Raw genomic sequence first — 19,317 nt, 5'->3', positions numbered from 1 at the left:
ACAAAAAAGAATGAGCCCTTTCTGTGGAGACCTCACACACTTCAAGGTCACCTGAAAGGACACCTCTTCCAAAAAAAGTCTCCCTCACTCTTCCTGGTCAGAACTGTTCAAGCTTTCCCCCGGTTTCCTACGGAGTTCTCCTGTCCGCAGGAATCGGGCCTTCGCCGTAGAGAATGTGCCTGGGTCCCCTGCTTTCTCCCTTCAGCAGCCCAGAACTTGACACTCTTGGGCTCCATACACACTTGTGTGTTTGGCTAAATATTTTGCTTCTTTGCTGGATGTTTTCGCTTTGGTCATGCAGTGTCCGAAGCGTGGAACCCACCCCAGCACTGCTGTGTATGTCTGCTCGCATCTGTGTATTTGAAATGCAAAACGTTAGGAACGGGAGGGCTGGGAAGCTGGGCCAGAAGCTGGAAAGGGGACGCGGCTCTCGATGTGTCTGCTTGTCAGAAGATGGTATCAGACACCGACGCCGTGTTTGGGCTCGACGGAAATTCTCTCTGTGCTCTGACACAGACAGGGAGGTGATAAGCAATAAAAAGAGAGCAGCTGGGGCACATTTTCGCAGGTCTGCATGCATACGAATCTCTGGCTTTGGCTGTCTGCCTTTGACATTTTTTCTTGAGTCAACTGATCACGTCTCAGCCACAACTCTCACTTCAAATGATAGTCAAGCAATTTAATATGACAAATCTAAGGAGCCAAAGAGGAAATTGCAAACTAATGTGAGCTGCACGCAGAGTGCGGGGTTCAGGGACGAGACCACGGGAGTCTTTTTAGCATTGTGGCTTTGGGGACAGTCAGAGCTCCTCCGTAGGCCTGTCCCCACCTGTCACCTCAGCCAAATGCTCTGCACAGAGTCCCTGATCTCCTTTATCACCTGCCTTTACATGCAAAGAGCAAGGGACAGAGACTGTTTAGAAACTCCAGTGCTTGCTGGGAAACGCATTGAGTTTCCGTTAGAGAGACTGCGCCTGGCTCTGCGCTGCAGGCTTGGATGTGGGCCGCGCTGAATTCCTTATCTCGTCCCCACTGCAGCACTCCTGAAAATTTCACAATTTGTTTTCAGTGTCTGAGGAATCTCTTAAGTTAGTGTAATACAGAAATGGTGCCTTTGGAACAAAGGAGACTTTCCCGAGGGCCAGGACAGATCCGTGAGTCTCAGAAGCTGAGTTTTGAACCACCTGGGGAATTAAGATGAGATTCTCTGCGGAGACTGAGGCTGCGCACAGGCCACCCCTGGCGCTGTGCAGCTCTGAAGGTTTACAGTCTGGGCCTGGCTGGGAAGCTGCCTGGTGGGTTTGCGGTAGCAAAACCCTTTCTTTGTTCACTCTTTCAGCTCCGCGGGGAGAAGGGGCAGGACCTTTTGGACTTGGACTGTGCCGTCTGCACACCTAACTGAATACAAAATCACTCCAACCAGGTCTGTGGCCGCTGCTTGTCAGGAAAGGGGAGCTGTGAGCCTGGCAAGAGCAACGCCCTTAGGGGACTTCCGTGCAAGGGAAGCGGGCACAAGGCGACACTCCTTCAAGTTTTCTGGGTCTGGGTCGATCATTTCAAACTCAAGGGGCAGGGAAAATGGAGAGGGTGGGCCCAGCCCAGGGAACGGGAACAAACACTCGGGGTCAGTGGGGGCGCCTGAGGCTTCCCTTGGAGAGCTCGCTTTGAATTCCTCCTACTGTTTCTTTACCCCAAAGTCAGCCTGAACACTGGACAGGTGCGGCCAGAGAGGGGTCTGAAAACACCTGACCGCCCCATGCTTCCCCTGCTCTGTCCTTCAGCCAGAGGGAGGGAGGGATTTTTAGCTCCGGGGGCCAATCGGCTTTTCTGTGCCAGAGAAAGTGACAAAGGCCCAGGAAAAAACAAGGTTCCAGCAACTGCTAGTGCATATGAGGAAAATCTTCTCAGCTTCTCTGGCAATCTTTAAAAACATAATAGGCTCCTGTTCACTGGCGGGTTTTAAATAACCAACAAGCCCCTGTATCTCCAAACACAATGTTACAAAAGCCATGTTAATTAAACGTCACAGTCTGGGGAGAAACAAAGCAGCAACTAGCCAAATTCTGCTACAAAACTGTTTCCATTTGCGGCCGACACGTGAACCTACATGGGGCTGTGCGCTAAACCCGGGCCATTTGCTCCACGCTTACAGACAGAGGGACCTCGCCTCTCCCATTTACTTTTTACAACGTGAAGCACATTCAAGGGCTTGATTTAGCCTCAAAGTCAACCTGTTACAGGGACAATCACTCCACAGTCTGTCCACTCCAGTGAGGTCACACCTGCTGTCCTAGAACAGTTATTAACAGTGGCCTTTCTCTTGAAAAGTGTCCTGGTTTGGAAGATAATTTATATGTTCACCCTGATGGTGTAGTCCACTAGGGAGCTGTTGGTTTTTTTTGGGGGGGGTGTGTGTGTGTTTAAAAAGTAGTTTTATTGAATTTTAGAGAGAGAGGAAGGGAGAGGGAGAGAGAGGAAGAAATGTTGATGTGAGAGCAAAACATCGATGGGCTGCCTCCTGCTCGCCCCCTGCTGGGGATTGAGCCACAACCCGGGCACACGCCCTGACCGGAAATCGAACCCATGACCTCCTGGTTCCTAGGGCAACACTCAACCACTGAGCCACGCTGTCTGGGCAAGTGTGTCATTTTAGTTTTACTTTGTCTGTTTCTGTTCACTAATGGCCCTGACCATCTTTTTACACATTTAATGGATATTTTCTGTTCCTCTTCTTAGAAGCACCGAACCAAGGCTTTTGGTCCCGTTCTACTAGGCGACTTGTTTTTTACTTTAGATTCCTGGGAATTCTTTAAACTCTTCGGATATTGATCCTTTGTCAGCAGTAGTATTAAATATACCTTCTCTCAGTTGGAAGCTTGTAATTTACTCATCTCAGTAGATTCTGTCAAACAAAAGTTCTCTACATTCCTGAAGTTAAACACTTTGTCATATTCCAGAAACCTCTTCCCTCCAAAGCCATAGATACGTCTGTCTATTTCCTTTAAAAAAGTGCTGTAATGTTTTCACGTCGGTCTTCTGATCCCCTGGAGTTGATCTTCCGTACACGCCGTGAGGTGGGGGTCCAACCGTGTTTCATTTTTTTAACCATATAGATAATCCATTGTGCAGTATGTCTCCGATTTATTTCTATTGTTGTCATGAGTTTTGCCTTTTTTTGTCTTTGCAAGACAGTATTGTTTTTATTACTTTTATTCTTTAGTGCAATTAATTTTTATGTGGAAATACTAACCCTTGACTACTTGCTTTTCTTATCATTTTTTCTTGTACCTGGGGTCATTTTTGTTCTGCTTAAAGTATATTTTTTATAATTTTCCTTAGGGAGGGTCTGCTGGAGTCAAACTTTGGTGTCTGCTTAAAAACTTATGGATTTTGTTGTCCTTAAAAACAGTATTTCTGCTATAAAGAAATTCGACAGTTAATTTCTCTCCATAGTGAAGACTGTTTTCTATCTTGATTTTTTGTGGCTCCCGACAAGTCGCTGCTGGTTTAACTGTCTCTTTGAAGGTTATCGGTGCTACAACTTTGGCTATTTTATGGTCCTGTCTTCGACTTGGCGTCTACTGTCTTACTGTGATAATTCTAATGAGGCTTTATTTTTATTTGTACTGCTTACAGTTCAAGTCACTGGGCTTCTAAATCTATAGCTTGGAGTTTTTAGTTAACTTTGGAAAATTCTTAGCCTTCTCTTTACACACTGCCTCTCCCCCACTCTCCCTTGCCTTTGCTGGGGACTCTGATACGGGTAAACGTCTTCTCTTAGCCTCTCCCTCCCTCCCTCCCTAAAAATCAATGGAAGAAACACTCCTCCTGTGGGGTAATGATGAAGACAAAGCAGCCACAGAAACCACCACCACGCAGCACCAGGCGATTACGGTGGCTTGACAGTCCCCCGTGGGAGGCACCCAGCCCAGTTCTGCGCATTTCCTGTGGGGACGGAGCCCGGGACCCCGTGGATTCCGGGGGAGGATCTCACGCCAGCCTCTCAGCGAGGCTGAGCCAAGGCTCTGACCTGCGACCCCGACCCAAGGCCCAGTTCACGCAGTTCATCAGGTGGGAGCCGCTCCCTGGCGTCCAGGTGCCCCTCGGGTTCACCCGCCTCCTCTAGGCTTCTGAGTGCTTGCTTCCCCGGCAGGACAGTTTACTGACGCACTTTAATACGCTCGTTTTTGAAAAGTACAGTTAAGAAGTGGTAAGGTTTTCAGAGAGGGGGTCAACCGGGACATTTAACTCCCGGTCTGCCTGGGACGGACGTGGGACTGAGCTTCCGAGGACACAGGCGCGCCCGGGACGCCGCCTGGAGCGTGCGTGTCCTCGGCACCCGCCAGGGCTTGTTGACTTAGCGACAGAAACTACGCGCAGGGAGACACGCGCTCGGGTCAACACACCTGATGTGAGGCTTCGGGTTCCCCCTGACTTGACAGCTGAGCTTCAGCTTCTCCTCCTCGGCGCCCAAAGGGAACATGACGTGACTTGGTTCCTGAACGAACACCGGGCCATGCAGCGTGTGGTCGTCTGAAAGGAGAGGAGAGAGGGCCCAGAGGTGAGCATCGCCCGGTCGGAAGGACACCACCGGGGGAGAAAGGGATAAACTGACCAAAGGAGCGGTCGGCGGGACTGGCCCAGCGCCAGCCCCGGGGTGACCCGTCCCCAGGCCCAGAGCCCTGTGGCTCATCATGACGATGTCATGGAGGCACCAACGCTCCCGACTCTCAGCGACGGCGTCCAGACCACAAGCAGGCCTGACCGCCTCACGGCCGTGGGTGACAGGACACAGCCCTGCTCCTTTAGATAAAGCAGGTACAGCCCGGCTGCGAAGGTCCACGAAGGCAGCCTAGAGTCACGAGTCATGTCACCTGTGGGGACTGACCAGCCTGTCCTGGACGCGCCCACGGAGCCCCGGGCTCAGCACCGGCCGGCCGCACCCGCGCCCAGAGCTCCCGCCGCCTCCCGCGGGAGCGCCCAGCCGCACGGAGCCTGCTTATGGGGCGGCGGGACCAGAACCACCCCGTGGCGCGTGGCGTGGCGCGTGGGCCGCGTGCGCTCCAGAGGCGCCGTGACAAACACGGGCCCGCACGCATCGCAGCACCTCGCCCGTGAAGGCGACTTCACGCATCAAAGCCTCGCCCGAGTTCTTTTCTCTGGACGGCTTTTCTAGCCCTGCCGTTTCTTCCGTTAGTCACGGTTCCTCCATTACATGTCCCCGAGGACACGCCTTTTTCTACCTGGTTACCTGTCCTGTGCCCGTTGGGCGGGGAGCTCCCTGGGCGCAGGGCCCTCCCCCACTTTCCTAGGTCCTGAGCTACCACGTACAGCGGCTTCCACACAGAGGACGGTCAACAAGGACTTGGTGTATCTGAGGGTAATTCTTTCACTTTTTAATGTGTTCGATCAGGGGCGTGGGCACTGCCTGATGCATTCTGAGACGGAAGGGCGGTGGCTATGACGTAAGGTAACACTAAGTATCACCCCAGGGCTGACAATCCATTTGCATCTTAAATGTGGTTACTCTGAAGGCTGTGAATTACACCTATGATCCTGGAAACCCTGGAAACAGCCTCTGTGGGCAGGGGATGGGGTGAGACGGGACTATTCAGGTGAACTGGGGACCGAGGAAACCCGAGGGAGCTGAGCTGGGGCTTAAGTGAGGCACAGTGGTTTCTGTTAAGGCTTTAAAAACATCCACATGCCGAGACTGGGACAGAAGATAGCCTAAGGAGACAAGATGACCAAACAGAATTCTAACTTACAGAGGCGAGGGGACAGCCAATGACCTTGTTGTGAGGCGAAGATGTGGATTCAGAAAAGCCGTGAGCTGACCTCAATGCCTGGGGTCAACCCCTAACTCCTAGGCCCATGGAGAACCCGTCTCCCTCCGCCCCGAGGGTCTCCTCGCTAAAGCGGCGAGATGCAGACGCGCAGCTGAGAACAGGAAAGGAGCGCTGAGCGCTTTCCCAGACGCACACACGAGACCTGCATTCAGAGATGTCACACATTACACACCACACCCATCCTCCTCCTCCTGACGGAAGCCTCGCGTTTAAGAGGGACTTAAACAAGGGGAACAGGAGTCACCCAAAACACGAAATAAAAATAAGAGCATGGAAGAAAGTACACAAACACGTGTACTTTTTTTTTTTTAACACTTATGGTTTAAAACCAGATATTTAAAAATCCAGACAGTCACGCTTCAGATTTTCAACAATTACACAGATGTTTTCAAAACAAATTTAGATCCTGGGTCAGGGGTAGCTCAATTCAACCGTGAAGAATTGTGGGAGCTTCTGGCACATCTGGTTACATAACAAGGGCCACTCATCAAGGTCACTGACACAGCAGTAAGTTTGGGGGATTTTTCTCCAAGAAAGGACTATTTCCATTGTTGTCCCAATTCCAAAATTGTGTGTGTATATCTAACATCAATCATTTCAATTCACTGGTGTTCCCTGATTTGAGTTTCATACAGAAATAAACATTCTATTACAAGTAATTCCAAACGGGAATAAAACATAATAGCCATTATCTGGAATGCAGCTGAGAGGCTGTGGCCAACATCTGTACTGCTTTCTCAGTGTATCTGTGCCACATTTAAATGACAAAAAGGATATTTTCCTGTGTATTTTTTAACAAGAAGTGATAATAATGATGCTTTGCATTTGCTATAAATAACAGGTTCCATCTAAAGTTTTTATTTGCCCTTGATTAAAACTAAGCTCACTGCCTGGAATAAACACGAGCATAAAGAGAACAGTTCTCAGCTGAGGAAACCCGCGGCCTTTCAGCAGGAGCTACTTAGTTTCACAGAGATGGAAGGGGACACTGTAGCAAGCTGAGCAGGTGTAGAACACAGATACACTAACATCTGTAGACTAGGGTTACCAATATTTTTGAGGGGAAAAAGAGAGTTGAAGAGTTTCTTTACTTTCCCCAGACCTTCAGGAGCCTGGGAGGAAGAGGGACATTCCCACAAGAGGAGGGAGGCACCAGCAAGCCTGCTGCCTCACGGGACGCAAGGCCAGGTGCCAGGCACAAGGATGGGGTTGTCCTGCTGCTCAGTCCCCAGTCATTCCCCTCTCACCGTTCACATCACTGGGGAAGCCCCGTGCAAGAGAAAGTCTTCATTCTGCCACCAGGAGGTTCTGGGAAGGGCGAACGGGCCCGCTGCACCCCTCTGGCTGTGAGCCCGCTCCCAGCCTTTCTAATGATCATGGAAACTCATTTTGGCTAAAAACTGTAAGGTCAGCAGCACCCCTGTGGATCCAAATGACACATAAACGCTTGGGCAATAACCTGAGGACATTCAGAGACGGAAACACTGTAGATTTTCCCAGGTGCGAGCGTCCCTTGGAAATCCGATCACTGATGGCAGGGACGCTGACCCGCCAGCTGTTAGCCCATCACTGTGGACAGGACTCAGCTGCGCTGGGCTTTATGCAATAATGGGCACCGATGCGCCAAGGCCCCACTCAGGGGCCGTGGGAAACTGGCCGGCATGTTTAGCGAATTCCACTTGGTTCTGTCTGGTTGTGCAGGCGAACGGAGCTGAGGCAACACAATTAGGAGAGGTGCAGACCTGCTGCTCCCAGAATAAGACGTTTCTTTCCCTTGTCCTCCTCTGTCTTCCTTGTTTTTACCCCTCAATGAGCATAAGCGAGAAGCAGAGAGGCCTGTGGACAGCTGGGGGAGCTTTGAAGGCAGACAGTGAAGGGAAATCCAGACAAGTGGGGAGCTCTTCCTCCTCTGCCTTTGTTCCATGTTGACAGAATACAGGCGGCGTCACCCAGAGCGGAGACTAAGTGTGGTCACGCCAGATCTCAGAGCCCCAGGAGGTGCGGAAGCCACAGATCTCAGAGCCCCAGGAGGCGGGGAAGCCACAGATCTCAGAGCCCCTGGAGGTGGGGAAGCGAGGGAGGGAAGCCTTCCTGGCTCAGAGGGACATTTTGTGTTGCTTCTAGGAAGGGTTGGGGGAGTGGGGAGGGACAGCCGGGGGAACTGTCACCACAGCCCACTCTGACCCTCACCTCCAACCCTGACAGTTCCAGAGACAGTGGATTCATTACTTCTTTAAAAATAAGTCATTGGATGATTCTGACACCAAGCTCCAGTGATGAAAAACAAAATGAATTTTCATCAAATGCAAATATTCTGTAACTCGTGTGGAGGCAAAACCTGACCTGCACTGATGTGAGGCTATGTACAGCCTCCGTGTGAAATTCATATTTTATTTTTGGCTGCAGAATTACAGACGTGTTGATTGTGGAGATCCAGCTGGGGCTGTTATATAACCCTGCGCATGCTGCACGGACCTCACTTCTTTTCTAAAATCAGAAAAATTCTTAATTCTCAAACATTCCTGATCCAGTGGTCTCCGATCCAAGTGTGGGGCCTATTCTGTGGGCCAGCTCCCACATGACGGAGTGTGGAGCCGACACCTGCCTGCCCTAAGGGAGAGTTCATTCTAGAGGAACTGAGAGGCAGGTAAGTATAGCTCACGGTATCTCTTTAATCAATAGACATTTTTAGAGCAATTTTAGGTTAACAGAAAAACAGAGCAGAATATTCAGCGAATTCCCGTACACCCGTCTCCCGACTCACAGTCTCCCCTTTGCAAACATCTGGCATTTCGTGCAGTTTACTTGTAACCAATCAGCCACTGATACATTGTTACTAAGTAAAGTCCCCCATTTATATCGGGTCACTCTCTGTGCTGTATGATTCCAGGGGTTTGGCAAGTGTATAAACATGTATCCACTGTTACACTGTCACAGAATAGTTTCCTGTGCCCACCGTATCTAACTCTTTCACTCATTTTCAGATACATTACCTTTTACTCACAAGAACAAACCGCAGCACAGAAACCCATCGGGATATAGTTGGTCGTGTTGTGCAGAGAGTCTAAATGGGCTCGCTGGGTGGGCGCCGTTTCTCTCTATCGCTTCCCCACAGACATGGCTCCTGCCTGCTCAGGTCCATTGCTCCTCACGAAGGTAACAGCACCCCAACTTTCTATGGTGAATCGACTCCCCGCTCTCTCACCTTAGTGGTTTGGACAGACTGAAACCCTCTGTCCATGCCAGGAGGAGCCAGTAAGCGTGGCCGGGTCCACTGACATCCCACGTCCTGGCTAAGTCCATCCCAAGCCCCGGGTGCTCCGGCTGATGAGACTCCAATCCAGGCTCTCCTGCAACCACAGGGCAAAAATCCCTGCTGTGGCCTAGGAGCGCTGCCCCCTGGGTGGGAGGCGGCCTGGGGCTTCCAAAGGCTCCACATCAAGACCCTAAAAAAAGAGAATGAAGCTAAAATGGAACCAAAGGTTGGAGGCCGACTGAGTTTCGATGACTACTGCACTTTGGAACCAGTTTCTCCCCAAGTGAGGCTCACCCCTGGGACCCCATAAGACGTGAGCTAACGACGGCCTTTGTGGAACCAAATCTGAGCCGTTTTATCGGCTGCAGCTCAGAGGCTCCTCATTAAAGCTGGACCCCTGGAAAAGTACAAATCAGTGTATGCAGTGGGTTCACCAGGTCTCTGGTTTTCCCTCTCCGCCCCCCTTTTTTCTCTGTCTCCCTCCCGCCCCCTCGCACACAGTGGCGGCCAGTGTGCCCGGAGCCTGGGCAGCAGGGTGCAGCCTCAGGGGATAATCAGAAGGGGCAGCGGCACCCCCGCGAGTGCTCCCCGCGGCCAGGTTCAGGGCGGGGCCTCCCGGCCCAGCATCGGTGCTGCACCTCAGCTCACAGGACAAAGCGCGGTGCAGAAACCCCACCGCGGGCCTGGATGCCCTGGTGCTGCGATATCCCTGTTTTCTCTCGGGGATGCAGGAGGTAGGACGCTGTCCTTCCTGACCAACTTCTTCCGTAGGCTGCGGAAGATCGGTGAGCTATTCCCAGCACGGGAATCAAAAGCATGGGCTCCAGACGACAGCGCCTGGCTCCCGCCTCAATTCACCTCTAGGTGGCCTCGAGCAAGCTGCTGAGATTCCCGCCTCCGCGTCCCAGTCTTGCAGCGCAGCGCTGGTGGCGCCCACCTGGCAGGGTCCCCCGCGGGCACTAAAGGCCTTCACGCTGTGCAGCGCTGCGAGCAGTGCCGGCACCTCAGGAGTCCCGCACGGAGGGAACACACAGGAGGTCTGCAGGTTCCCTGGCTAGACTCTGATCTGGGGGGGGCACTGGGGACGGGAGAGAATGAACCCCGTTCCTCTTCTCTCTCTCTGCTAGGCAGACGACGCACCTTCCCTGAGCGGGCCAGACGCAGCCAACATTTCCTGAATGTAAATGACCAGACAATTCTCGCCTCAAGGAAAGTAGTAAGGGGGTCCGCACATCTTCCTCTCCTGCCCCCTGCCCCCCCAAGTCAGCAGCCCGGCTGGCTATACGAAGTCTCCAGTGTGAGCCACACATACCCCATCTTTAATCTCCCCTGGTCCCCGATGCGTGACGCCGACCCCCAGGCTCGGAATTCTCGTCGGAGTCCGAGGTCACCTTCAGACGGACGGGCTGGGAAGAGGGTGGCAATGTCTGCCTCTGAGACGGAGTCAAGGAGACCAAAGTGCCTTTCATGGGTTTCTGCCCTTTGATGTCAAGGTGTTTCCACCTCAATAGCATCGAAAAAAGCAGAGCGATGTGGAACAAAACCAGGAGGGATCTCTATTTCTGGCTGGGATGAAATGTCCCCTCCAATGAAATGGCTTTTCCTCCGGCTGCCCCAACCTGCTGTGCTCGGGGACACCTACCTACCAGGTGACCGGATGACCCCCCGCCTGTCTACTGCTTTGCGCTCGTTGCGACAGGAGCCTTAGTGGGTGCGGCCGTGGCCCGGCCTCTTCTGCTCCCTCTGCCACGCTGCGGGAATCGGATCCCGCCTTGGCGGGCGAGCGGAGGAGGGGGGAGACTTGTGAGCGAGCGTGAGCCGCCTGCAGCGGGCCGGCGCACAGCAAAGTGCCCTCACTGCTCGCCCAGCGCCGTCTACGACAGACCCGGGGCTTCCAGCTCTGAGGTCCCTGGCGAGAGCCAGCTGGGGTTTATTCCAGCAGGAGAGCCACTTCCTCGGAGCACAGACGGAACGGGCGCCACTCGTCCCCAAGGAAGGACGAGGGCCCCTGCTTGTGACAACGTGGATGATCTGGGGAGCACCGCGCCGGTGAAGTCAGCCAGACAGAAAATGCCAAGAGCCATGAGATTTCACTAAAGCAACACATGAGCAAACAAAACCAACCAACCCGGAGAAACTCGGACACAGACACAACAGCACAGTGGAGACGGGGGGGGGGGGGCAACGGGTGGAACGTGTGGCGATGGGAGGGGGCCTGACCCTGGGTGGTGAGAACGAGCTGAAATTCAGGTGCTCTGCAAGGTTCCCGCCAGTTTTATAATCTTGTCACGACGGTCACCTGGCCCAGTTCGGACACTCAGCAGGCGAGCCCTGGAAGTAGGGAGGTGCTGGCCCCATAGCAAGCGGGGTCTTCCCTCCTCCTGAGGGAGGGAGCAGTCTGAGGAGGACACGTGTCAGCTCTTCTTTGAATATTTGGTAAAATTCACCTGTGGAGCCACCTGGTCCCCGACTTCCGTTTGCTGAGAGTTTACTGATTATGGCTTCGATTTCATTAGTTGTGATCAGTTTGTTCAGATTTTCTGTGTCGTCTTGATTCAGTTTTGGAAGACTGTATGTTTCTAGGAATTTACCCATTTCTTCCAAATTGTCCAGTGTGTTGGCATCTAGTTGTTGGTAGTATTTTCTTATATCCTGTGTGTCCCTGTGTGTCTCTGTCACGTCTGATTGTATTTATTTGGGTCCTCTCTCTGGATTTCTTGATGAGTCTGGTCAAAGGTGCACCGATCTTGTTTATCTCTTCCAAGCACCAGCTCTTGGTTTCCTTGATCTTTTGTATGGTTTTTCCGTCTCTGTCATTTATTTCCACTCCGATCTTCATTATTTCTTCCTCCCACTCACTCTGGGCTTCCTGCAGGTGTGAGGTCAGATTCCAAATTTGAGAATTTTCTTGCTTTGGGGGGCAGGCCTGTAGTGCTGTGAGCTTCTCTGAGGTCTGCTTTCGCTGTGACCCATAGATTTTGTGTCCTTCCATTTCCATTTGCTCAAGGTCACTTTCGGCTTCCTCCTTGACCTCGCTGTTAACCCATTTTCATTCATTGTCTAGAGCATGTTACTTAGCCTCCGGGTGGTTGTGTGTCTCAGTTTTTTTCTTGTAATTGATGTCTAGTTTCAATCCATTTTAATAGTTTCCAGCTTTTAAAATGAAAATCCTGATTTATAGCTCTTCTTAAAAAATTAGGAACTCTCGGCCCAGTTGGTGTGGCTCAGCTGGTTGGGCATCACCCCTGGCACCAGGAGGTCACTGGTTGGATTCCAGGTCAGGGCACATGCCTGGGTTGTGGGCTCGACCCCCGGTGAGGGGTGTGTGGGAGGCAGCCAATCGATGTTTCTCTCTCTCTGTCCCATCCTTTCTTTCTAAAAAAAAAATCAATAAAGACATATATGTTTTAAAAAATTAGGAACTCTTGTGACCCGGGGCCAGCACCCCCGCAGGGCAAGCACGCGGGAGCTCAGGGGATGCAGGCTGAGCTCTCCCACGTCTGACCACAGTGTCTGGTCACATCTGCCTGGTGGGCCTGGCTCCTTGCTTTCCTCACGTGGCCTCTGCAGGCATCAGAACTGGTGACCTCTTGTTATGAGTGATAATTATTTCAGCTGAGGAAATCACCAAATGCCAACGATGACTTTGAAGGCTGGAGCTTCAAAGAGCTTATTGGGAAATTGTCAGGTGTCTTTGGGCTGAGTGACCTGCACTTGAATGCAGCTCCGATTCCCCTGGCTTCACGCCGGCTCCTTGGTGGATCAGTGCTCGCTGCACCTGCCGTTAAAGCTCACTCCTCTGCTTTGCAGCTCGGGGTCAGGGCCTCAGTGAACAAAGGAAGAGACTGGCCCCTTTGAGAGGGACCCTTCCCCTGCAGTGCTGGGAAGGCCTTTGCCACAGGACAGGGCAAAACAGAGCCTTTTGTGTGTTTTCTTTGCAAAAAACAGTCCCTCACAAAGCAATTTTCTTTGTAACAAACTTTATGAAATGATTCATCAGAGGTAGAAATGGCCTCAATTAGATAAAAGAAATGAAGCATTTAATTAATTGGTGACAAACCCACGGGTGGCCAGGAAAATAAAATGATATCTGAAATTAGTTAACCGACCACAGGATTGGGTGCTTTCTCCACATTGAAAAATAATGCAATCGACACCTTTTAACATTCGTCTTTTATCCCTCCACCGAGAAAAAAAATCAATTTCCTCCGTCAAAGCAGGAAACAAAAGACGGGGTCAGGAGGACGCTCGAGGAGGAGGGAAGGGCCGCTGCTGCCGGTGGGCCACTCGGCACTTCCAGCTTGAGCGCCGTCGAGGTAACTATGTTGCTTACAACAGTGGTTACCTTGTATCGGACAACGTTTCCTTCCTAAAATGCCATCCTATTAGTGCAGATGAAGATATTCTGTCATCATTATGGCTGTTTTCAAGGTGGGTAATGAAGACGAGAATTATTATGTTTCAGCTGCAGGCCGCTAGCTTTCATTTTGAAGTAAATGGCAACGATGGACCGACGGCAGCTCTGAAACGTGGGATGATACAGGACAAGCTCCCGGAGGCCGCGTCTGACCCGCGTTCTGGACGGAGCCCATCTGCCGGATTCTCATTTTGTTCTTCAGCTCCCAAAAGAACCAAGAGGAGAAAGGACTTGTTTTACATAAAACAAGCCATCTTTTTAAATTCTACTATACCCCAATGTGACTTTATAGTAAACTCAAAATATTACAATTCATCTAATTATTTCCAGAGCTGTTAGATTAAATTACACCAATTGTAATTCACTTTCATTTGAGCACATGGAATTCAATCAGACTCACAAAAATTCAAACGTATTTAACGTACTTAGAGTATCAAACGATATTAAATTGACTTGAACAAAAGGGACAGAGTGACAAAACTGCTACTTTCTCTCCCCCCGGAGCTGCGGAGGGATCTGGGGTGTCAGCAGCAGGGGGCTTCCCATCGGAGCGCCCGGCCCGGGGGCCTGCTCTGCTCCCGCCTCGCCGAGAGCTCGCGCCCGCCCGCCTGCCCGGCCCCTGTGGGGTTCAGACGGTTGAATTAATTATCTGTAAGGCTGTTTTGAATTTAATTTTCTACGACTTCGAGAAAAAACAAAAGAAAACATTGACCAAGTAGTCCGTGAGGTTTTCCGTTATAATTGCGGGCGCAGACACCCACCCTAGTCCTTCCCTCTTCCCGTTCCTCTTCTAGGCGCTTTGGAAACACCGACATTTAAGTTTTATCACAACCAGGTTAGTTAGCTCTCACAGCTGAGGAAACTTGGGGCACCGAGCGGCCAAGGGACGTGCCCGGGGGCATCGCCCGGGAGCTGGGTCGGATTCCAGACGGTTGGGCCCTGAGGACAGTTCGTCTTCGACTTCCTCCCCGCATTCTGTGAGAGTGTCAACGGTGAAGAGAAGTGGGAGGGTCCTATGTGAACCCACCCGCTCGCTGGGCTGCACAGGGACCCTCCTGCTGCGGCTGGTGACAAAGGAACCGCAGGCATGTCACCCGGGGAACACGGGGTGTGTCCCACCTGCACTGCGCCCCAAACACGCCCGGGGTTTTTTGTTTCCTCACGTTGTTTGTGGAGGGAATTCACTTGAACCCGATTTCGGTGAATCACATGAGGGGCTCATTCCGCACCAACCTGCGGACGAACGTGCCGCAGGCAGGGCGCCCCCAGGGGCCCCTGCTCCCGGGAGCGCAAAGCAAGGCGCGGCTAAGGCCCGGGAGAGCCCGAAGCACCCGCGCGAGCCGACTTTACAGCGGCAACGAGGAGAAGCTCCTGATGTCACCTGCACCCTGCGTTCCTGGCTCACTCCCATCAGGGCAACGCCGGGACCCGGGGACCGGGAGCGCTTGTCCCATGGCTGCCACTGACGGTGTCGCCTTAAGGAAGGGGCTCCCCTCCTGGATCTCGTTTCCTCCTCTTACCTCCAGGGTGAGAGAACCGGGGGTGACGACCTCACAGGGCACTGTCACCTCTACTTTTATCTTTGGGGATAGCGTCAGGAGGGCTTTGTAATGGGTGGATTCCACGCGGGCACCAAGAGTCCAGTTCAAGAGTCGCACCCCATCTGCCCTGGCCCAGCGTTAGGAGAGGCGGCGTCGGTTGCTCCATCCCGAGGATGCTCTGAATTTGTGCAGGGATCCGGCCCTGGGACCACAGTGATGCCATCTACTCGTTACTGAGGGAGACTCGGCCCAGGAGGCCACGCCCTGGCATCATTAACATCTTCAGGCAACAAATGTGACTCAAGGTCCAACTCCGACCCAAGAAGCCGCACTGGCGCAATGACCGACTTCCATCCTAGCCTGGCCCAAACCCCACAAATCAGACCTGACATTCACCTACCTGGTGCCGCACTGGCCATTTGGATACTCCCCCCCCCGCCCCACTGTGGAGCGAGCAAGGGACCGGTTCTAAGGGCAACAGAGCTCTCCCAATGTCAGTTCCAAATAAACACCGAAATCAACCAAAAAGGCCCAGGTGTACATCCATTCTCAGTTCACACCTGACTTTTAGGAGTTCGAGTGAGTCACACTGGGAAACGTCACGGGGGCTCTTTCGTGAGCCCCCCTGACTTTGGGGCATTGCTCTGGTGGGACGTGGTACTTCACAAACCGGGTGCCACCGTCAGAGGAGCTGGGTGAGGGACGGTCAGTGCGCCACAGTGGCAGGCGTGGGACCTCTGCAGAAACCCCGGCGACGTCTTCCTGTGAGATCACACTGATGGAAATCTCCTCGCCAGAGCCTTAGACCTCGGTGAGCTGAGGCTATGACTGAGGGGGACATTTTAGGGTTGAGTGATTAGATTTGGTTGTTTTTTTATAAGATTATCATCAGAGCCCTGGCAGTTGTGGCTCAGTGGCTAGAGCATCGGCCTGGCATCCAGGGGGAAGGCGGCTGCCAGGAAAGGGACTTGACTGGAACTGCCAACGGGGGGGGCACAGACTTGGGGAGCCCTGGGCTCTTCCGAAACGGAGCATCCAGCTCTCTCAGCAGCAAAGCCTCCTCTTGCCAACTCCTCCTCCTGCTATTTGCAGAGACACTTAGTCAAGAAATTGCATCTTCAAATATTTGTGAATAAACAGAATTGCCAGTTGCCCAGCGGGAAACGTAAGCCTTCTCCTGGGCCCAAGACGCCACTCAACTTTAACTGAAGAATCCGAGGTGTGATCCATGCGACAGAGTCCTTGACAATCGCCGGGGCTGCATTCTGGCCCTCACGACAGCCCGGTGCAGGCGCCGGGGCCCACCCCGCACACCGGACACCACAGCCCAGTGAGGGCGAAGGGCCATCGCCGGCAGGTAGGAGGGCGCGGGTCTACCCCACCGGCCCACACCTGTGGGCTCCCCAAGGTCATGGGTATGCTCAGGACAGGAACCAGCACGGGCCTCGGCTCAGCTCACTTAGAAACAAGAGACATAAAAGCTCTGGGAACTGCTTATTTTAACTTGCACATTTCCCAGCACCAAGGAAGCCCACCCGACCCCCTTTTGTTAGTGAGACAGCTGGTTAGTCAACATCCCTGCGTTCTAAGGTGTGCGACAGGCTCCTGTGGGCTCTGCTACCTGATGGGCTCCCCTGGGGCAACAGCTGCAGGTACCGGCTGATGAAATTCGTCCCAGAAGAAGGCCCTGCGATCAGGAGCTCAGCCACCTTCCAGTGAGGGCCTCTCCCCGGGACCCAGGGAGGAAGTGCTGGGATTCGCCCAGCCTGGGATGCAGATCCTGGGGTCCTCCAGCCAGCTGCTCACCTAACGGGGCCCATGCCCTCACTCAGCTGGAGGAAAACTGGGCCCCCCGCTCCCCCCGCTCCTGCTCCTCACTGCAACCACTCCCACAACATAACACACTACAAACAAAATTCTGTTTCTGCCTCTGTTACTACGCCATCGTGATAAGCATTGGGTAGATTTTCAACGCACTTCAGGGGCTACTATGGATAACATGAAGTTGAAAGTGTTATCCATAATTTAAAAAATAATTTAGGGGAAATAGTATTCATCATTCAAAACGTTTATTCCACAAACAGAATGAGCTGATGGCCGTGTTTAGATAAATCTGGGTTAAGTTTTGTCTGACTTGTCCAGGGTTCATGTGCACGGTGGAGGTTTATGCCAAGGTGCCTGCACCCAGCAGTAGAGAGGTTGATACACGGGGCCTGCCTCTGACTCTACTGTGAGTCCTGCTGGGCGGAGACAGGAAAACCCAGACCCTGGGGTCCACCCTACCACCAGCAAACCCATTCCTGCAACTTCCCACGCTTTCTGCTTCTCTGCCTCCCGGCACTGGCTCCGGTCTCGGTCCCACCGTCCCCTAGCTGCGGGAGCCTGGCTGCACCGCAGGTCCTCTCTGCCCCAGGCTTCTCTCCCGGTTCTCAACGGGCTCACTCACCTTCCCCCACCTCCAAGCTTTGCTGAATGACTGACTTTCAATCCCTGAATCACCGGGAATGCTAATGGATGTTAATGGCTCCCCCAACTGTTTAAATTTTAAATGGAAGCTCCTATAGGTGCGGTGAAAACCAGGAGAGTAAATATTTAATACCGTGCATTGCAGGGGAAGAGCTGGGGGACCTTTCAGGGGCAGCGTCCGCCCAGCCCTGGAGTCAGGCCCTCCTTCCAGGGGGTGCTGCACCTGCCCTGGTCAGGAATCGTGTCCGTGTCTGTGCGGAGCAATGGCTCTCAAGTCTGAGTGAGCTGAACAGCCGTGCTGAGGACTTTCTAACAAAGGCGGCCCTGGACCGAGCCCCAGAGACCCAGTTCTATTTAGTAGGTTTAAGGCAGAGACCAGGAATTGACGTTACACTAAGAAATTCCTGCCCCGGAGAGACGGCTGGGACATTCCTAGTCTAGGGTCCGAGTACAAATCCTGGAGCTGCCCATCATTGGGCCTCTCAGGCTACCTTCTCTCACATATCAAAGGGTTGAACACCAGGACCTCCCCTGGTCCTTGTTAGGAATAAACGAGCAACCGTCACTGTCACCACCACCATCACCGGCATCTTCACTAACATCAGCAACGATGAAAACACATGTCCCAGGCGTGGCCTAGTGTTCACACGTATGAACTCAACCTTCAACATGCGGACATACATCTTTGGGGGACTAACCGAGTTATACTCAGCAATAAGCATGTAATTATGTCCCTATCATTAAAAATTCATCTGAGGAAGATGCGTCATCAACAAAAGTCTTTCTAAAGGTTGCTGACGGAGCCCGTGTGTGTGCATGTGTGTGTGTGCGTGAGTGTGAGCATGAGAGTATGTGTGTGAATGTGTGTGGTGTGTGTGTGTGTGTGCATGTGTGAGTATGTATGTGTAGGGGGGAGTGTGTGTGAGTGTGTGAGAGAGAGAGAGATGTGGGCTCTTCCCCAGGGCCTATTAATCTTGTCCTGTGTTCTCAAGACTTGTCTTTCTTTTCACACCGATCAATCACTCCTTGTCATTTTCCTTTTCTGTGGGAAACAGCAAAGAGTCGTCTTTCTGTCCGGTTCCCCATAACGAGCTGGTGGCATCCTGGGAGATAGACATGCTGTAATAACAACGGTGGTGGACTGGTTTCACATACGGGGGATCTGAAGAAATAAGTCCCCGCACAGGAAGGTGACAAGACAGACCTCGGTCACTGTGAATGGTGGGGCAGAGCTGGGTCCGGCCTGTCGCAGGCTCTCCTGCGCTCTCCCAGGAGGCCCGGTGCCACCTGATGCCGGCAGCGGAGGGAAAGCCACCCTGTGGCGAGGACACTGCTGTTACCAGAAGCCTAACTCAGTGAAGCTGGGACGGCGGGGCCCTTGGCTCCGGTAAGTAAAGAGCAAGGACAGCTCACAGGCAGCCCTGGCCGCGGACGCCCGACACAGTGTGACACAGGGAGCAATCTGCGGGGACTCCGTGGCCCCACCCTTCAGGCCAGGTCGCCCACTACCAGATCCAGGTATTCAACAGCCAATCGCATGTTCAGCACACACTCCGTGCACCTCCCCTCGGGGTTTTTACTCACCTACAATTCTCCTTCTGTGCGTCCAGGCAAGTGCATGTACGCATTCTGCTTACTTACAAAAGCAGGGGTTAGTCAGCGACGCCTGACCCTCGAACAACAGGCAGGTAGGGGCACCGACTCCCTTCGCAGTCAAAAATCCAAATATAACTACAGTCGTCCCTGCACATTTGCTGATTCCTGACTGGGATGGAAAGTCCAGCTGAC

The 19,317-nt window shown here is 52.7% G+C and overlaps 1 protein-coding gene across 1 annotated transcript in view; it reads right to left on the bottom strand.

The window, feature by feature from the left end:
* CNTN4 (contactin 4) overlaps positions 1-19,317 on the bottom strand; it is a 371,545-nt gene that overhangs the window by 130,481 nt on the left and 221,747 nt on the right. Inside the window, exon 4 of the mRNA XM_087824678.1 lies at positions 4,407-4,533. Coding sequence (XP_087680804.1) covers positions 4,407-4,533 — 127 coding nt within the window. The remainder of the gene's footprint in view (positions 1-4,406; positions 4,534-19,317) is intronic.

Source organism: Miniopterus natalensis, chromosome 15, assembly GCF_054644295.1.
Source record: "Miniopterus natalensis isolate mMinNat1 chromosome 15, mMinNat1.hap1, whole genome shotgun sequence".
In the NCBI taxonomy this organism is placed as follows: domain Eukaryota; kingdom Metazoa; phylum Chordata; class Mammalia; order Chiroptera; family Miniopteridae; genus Miniopterus; species Miniopterus natalensis.
This window is presented reverse-complemented; position numbering and strand designations above follow the sequence as displayed.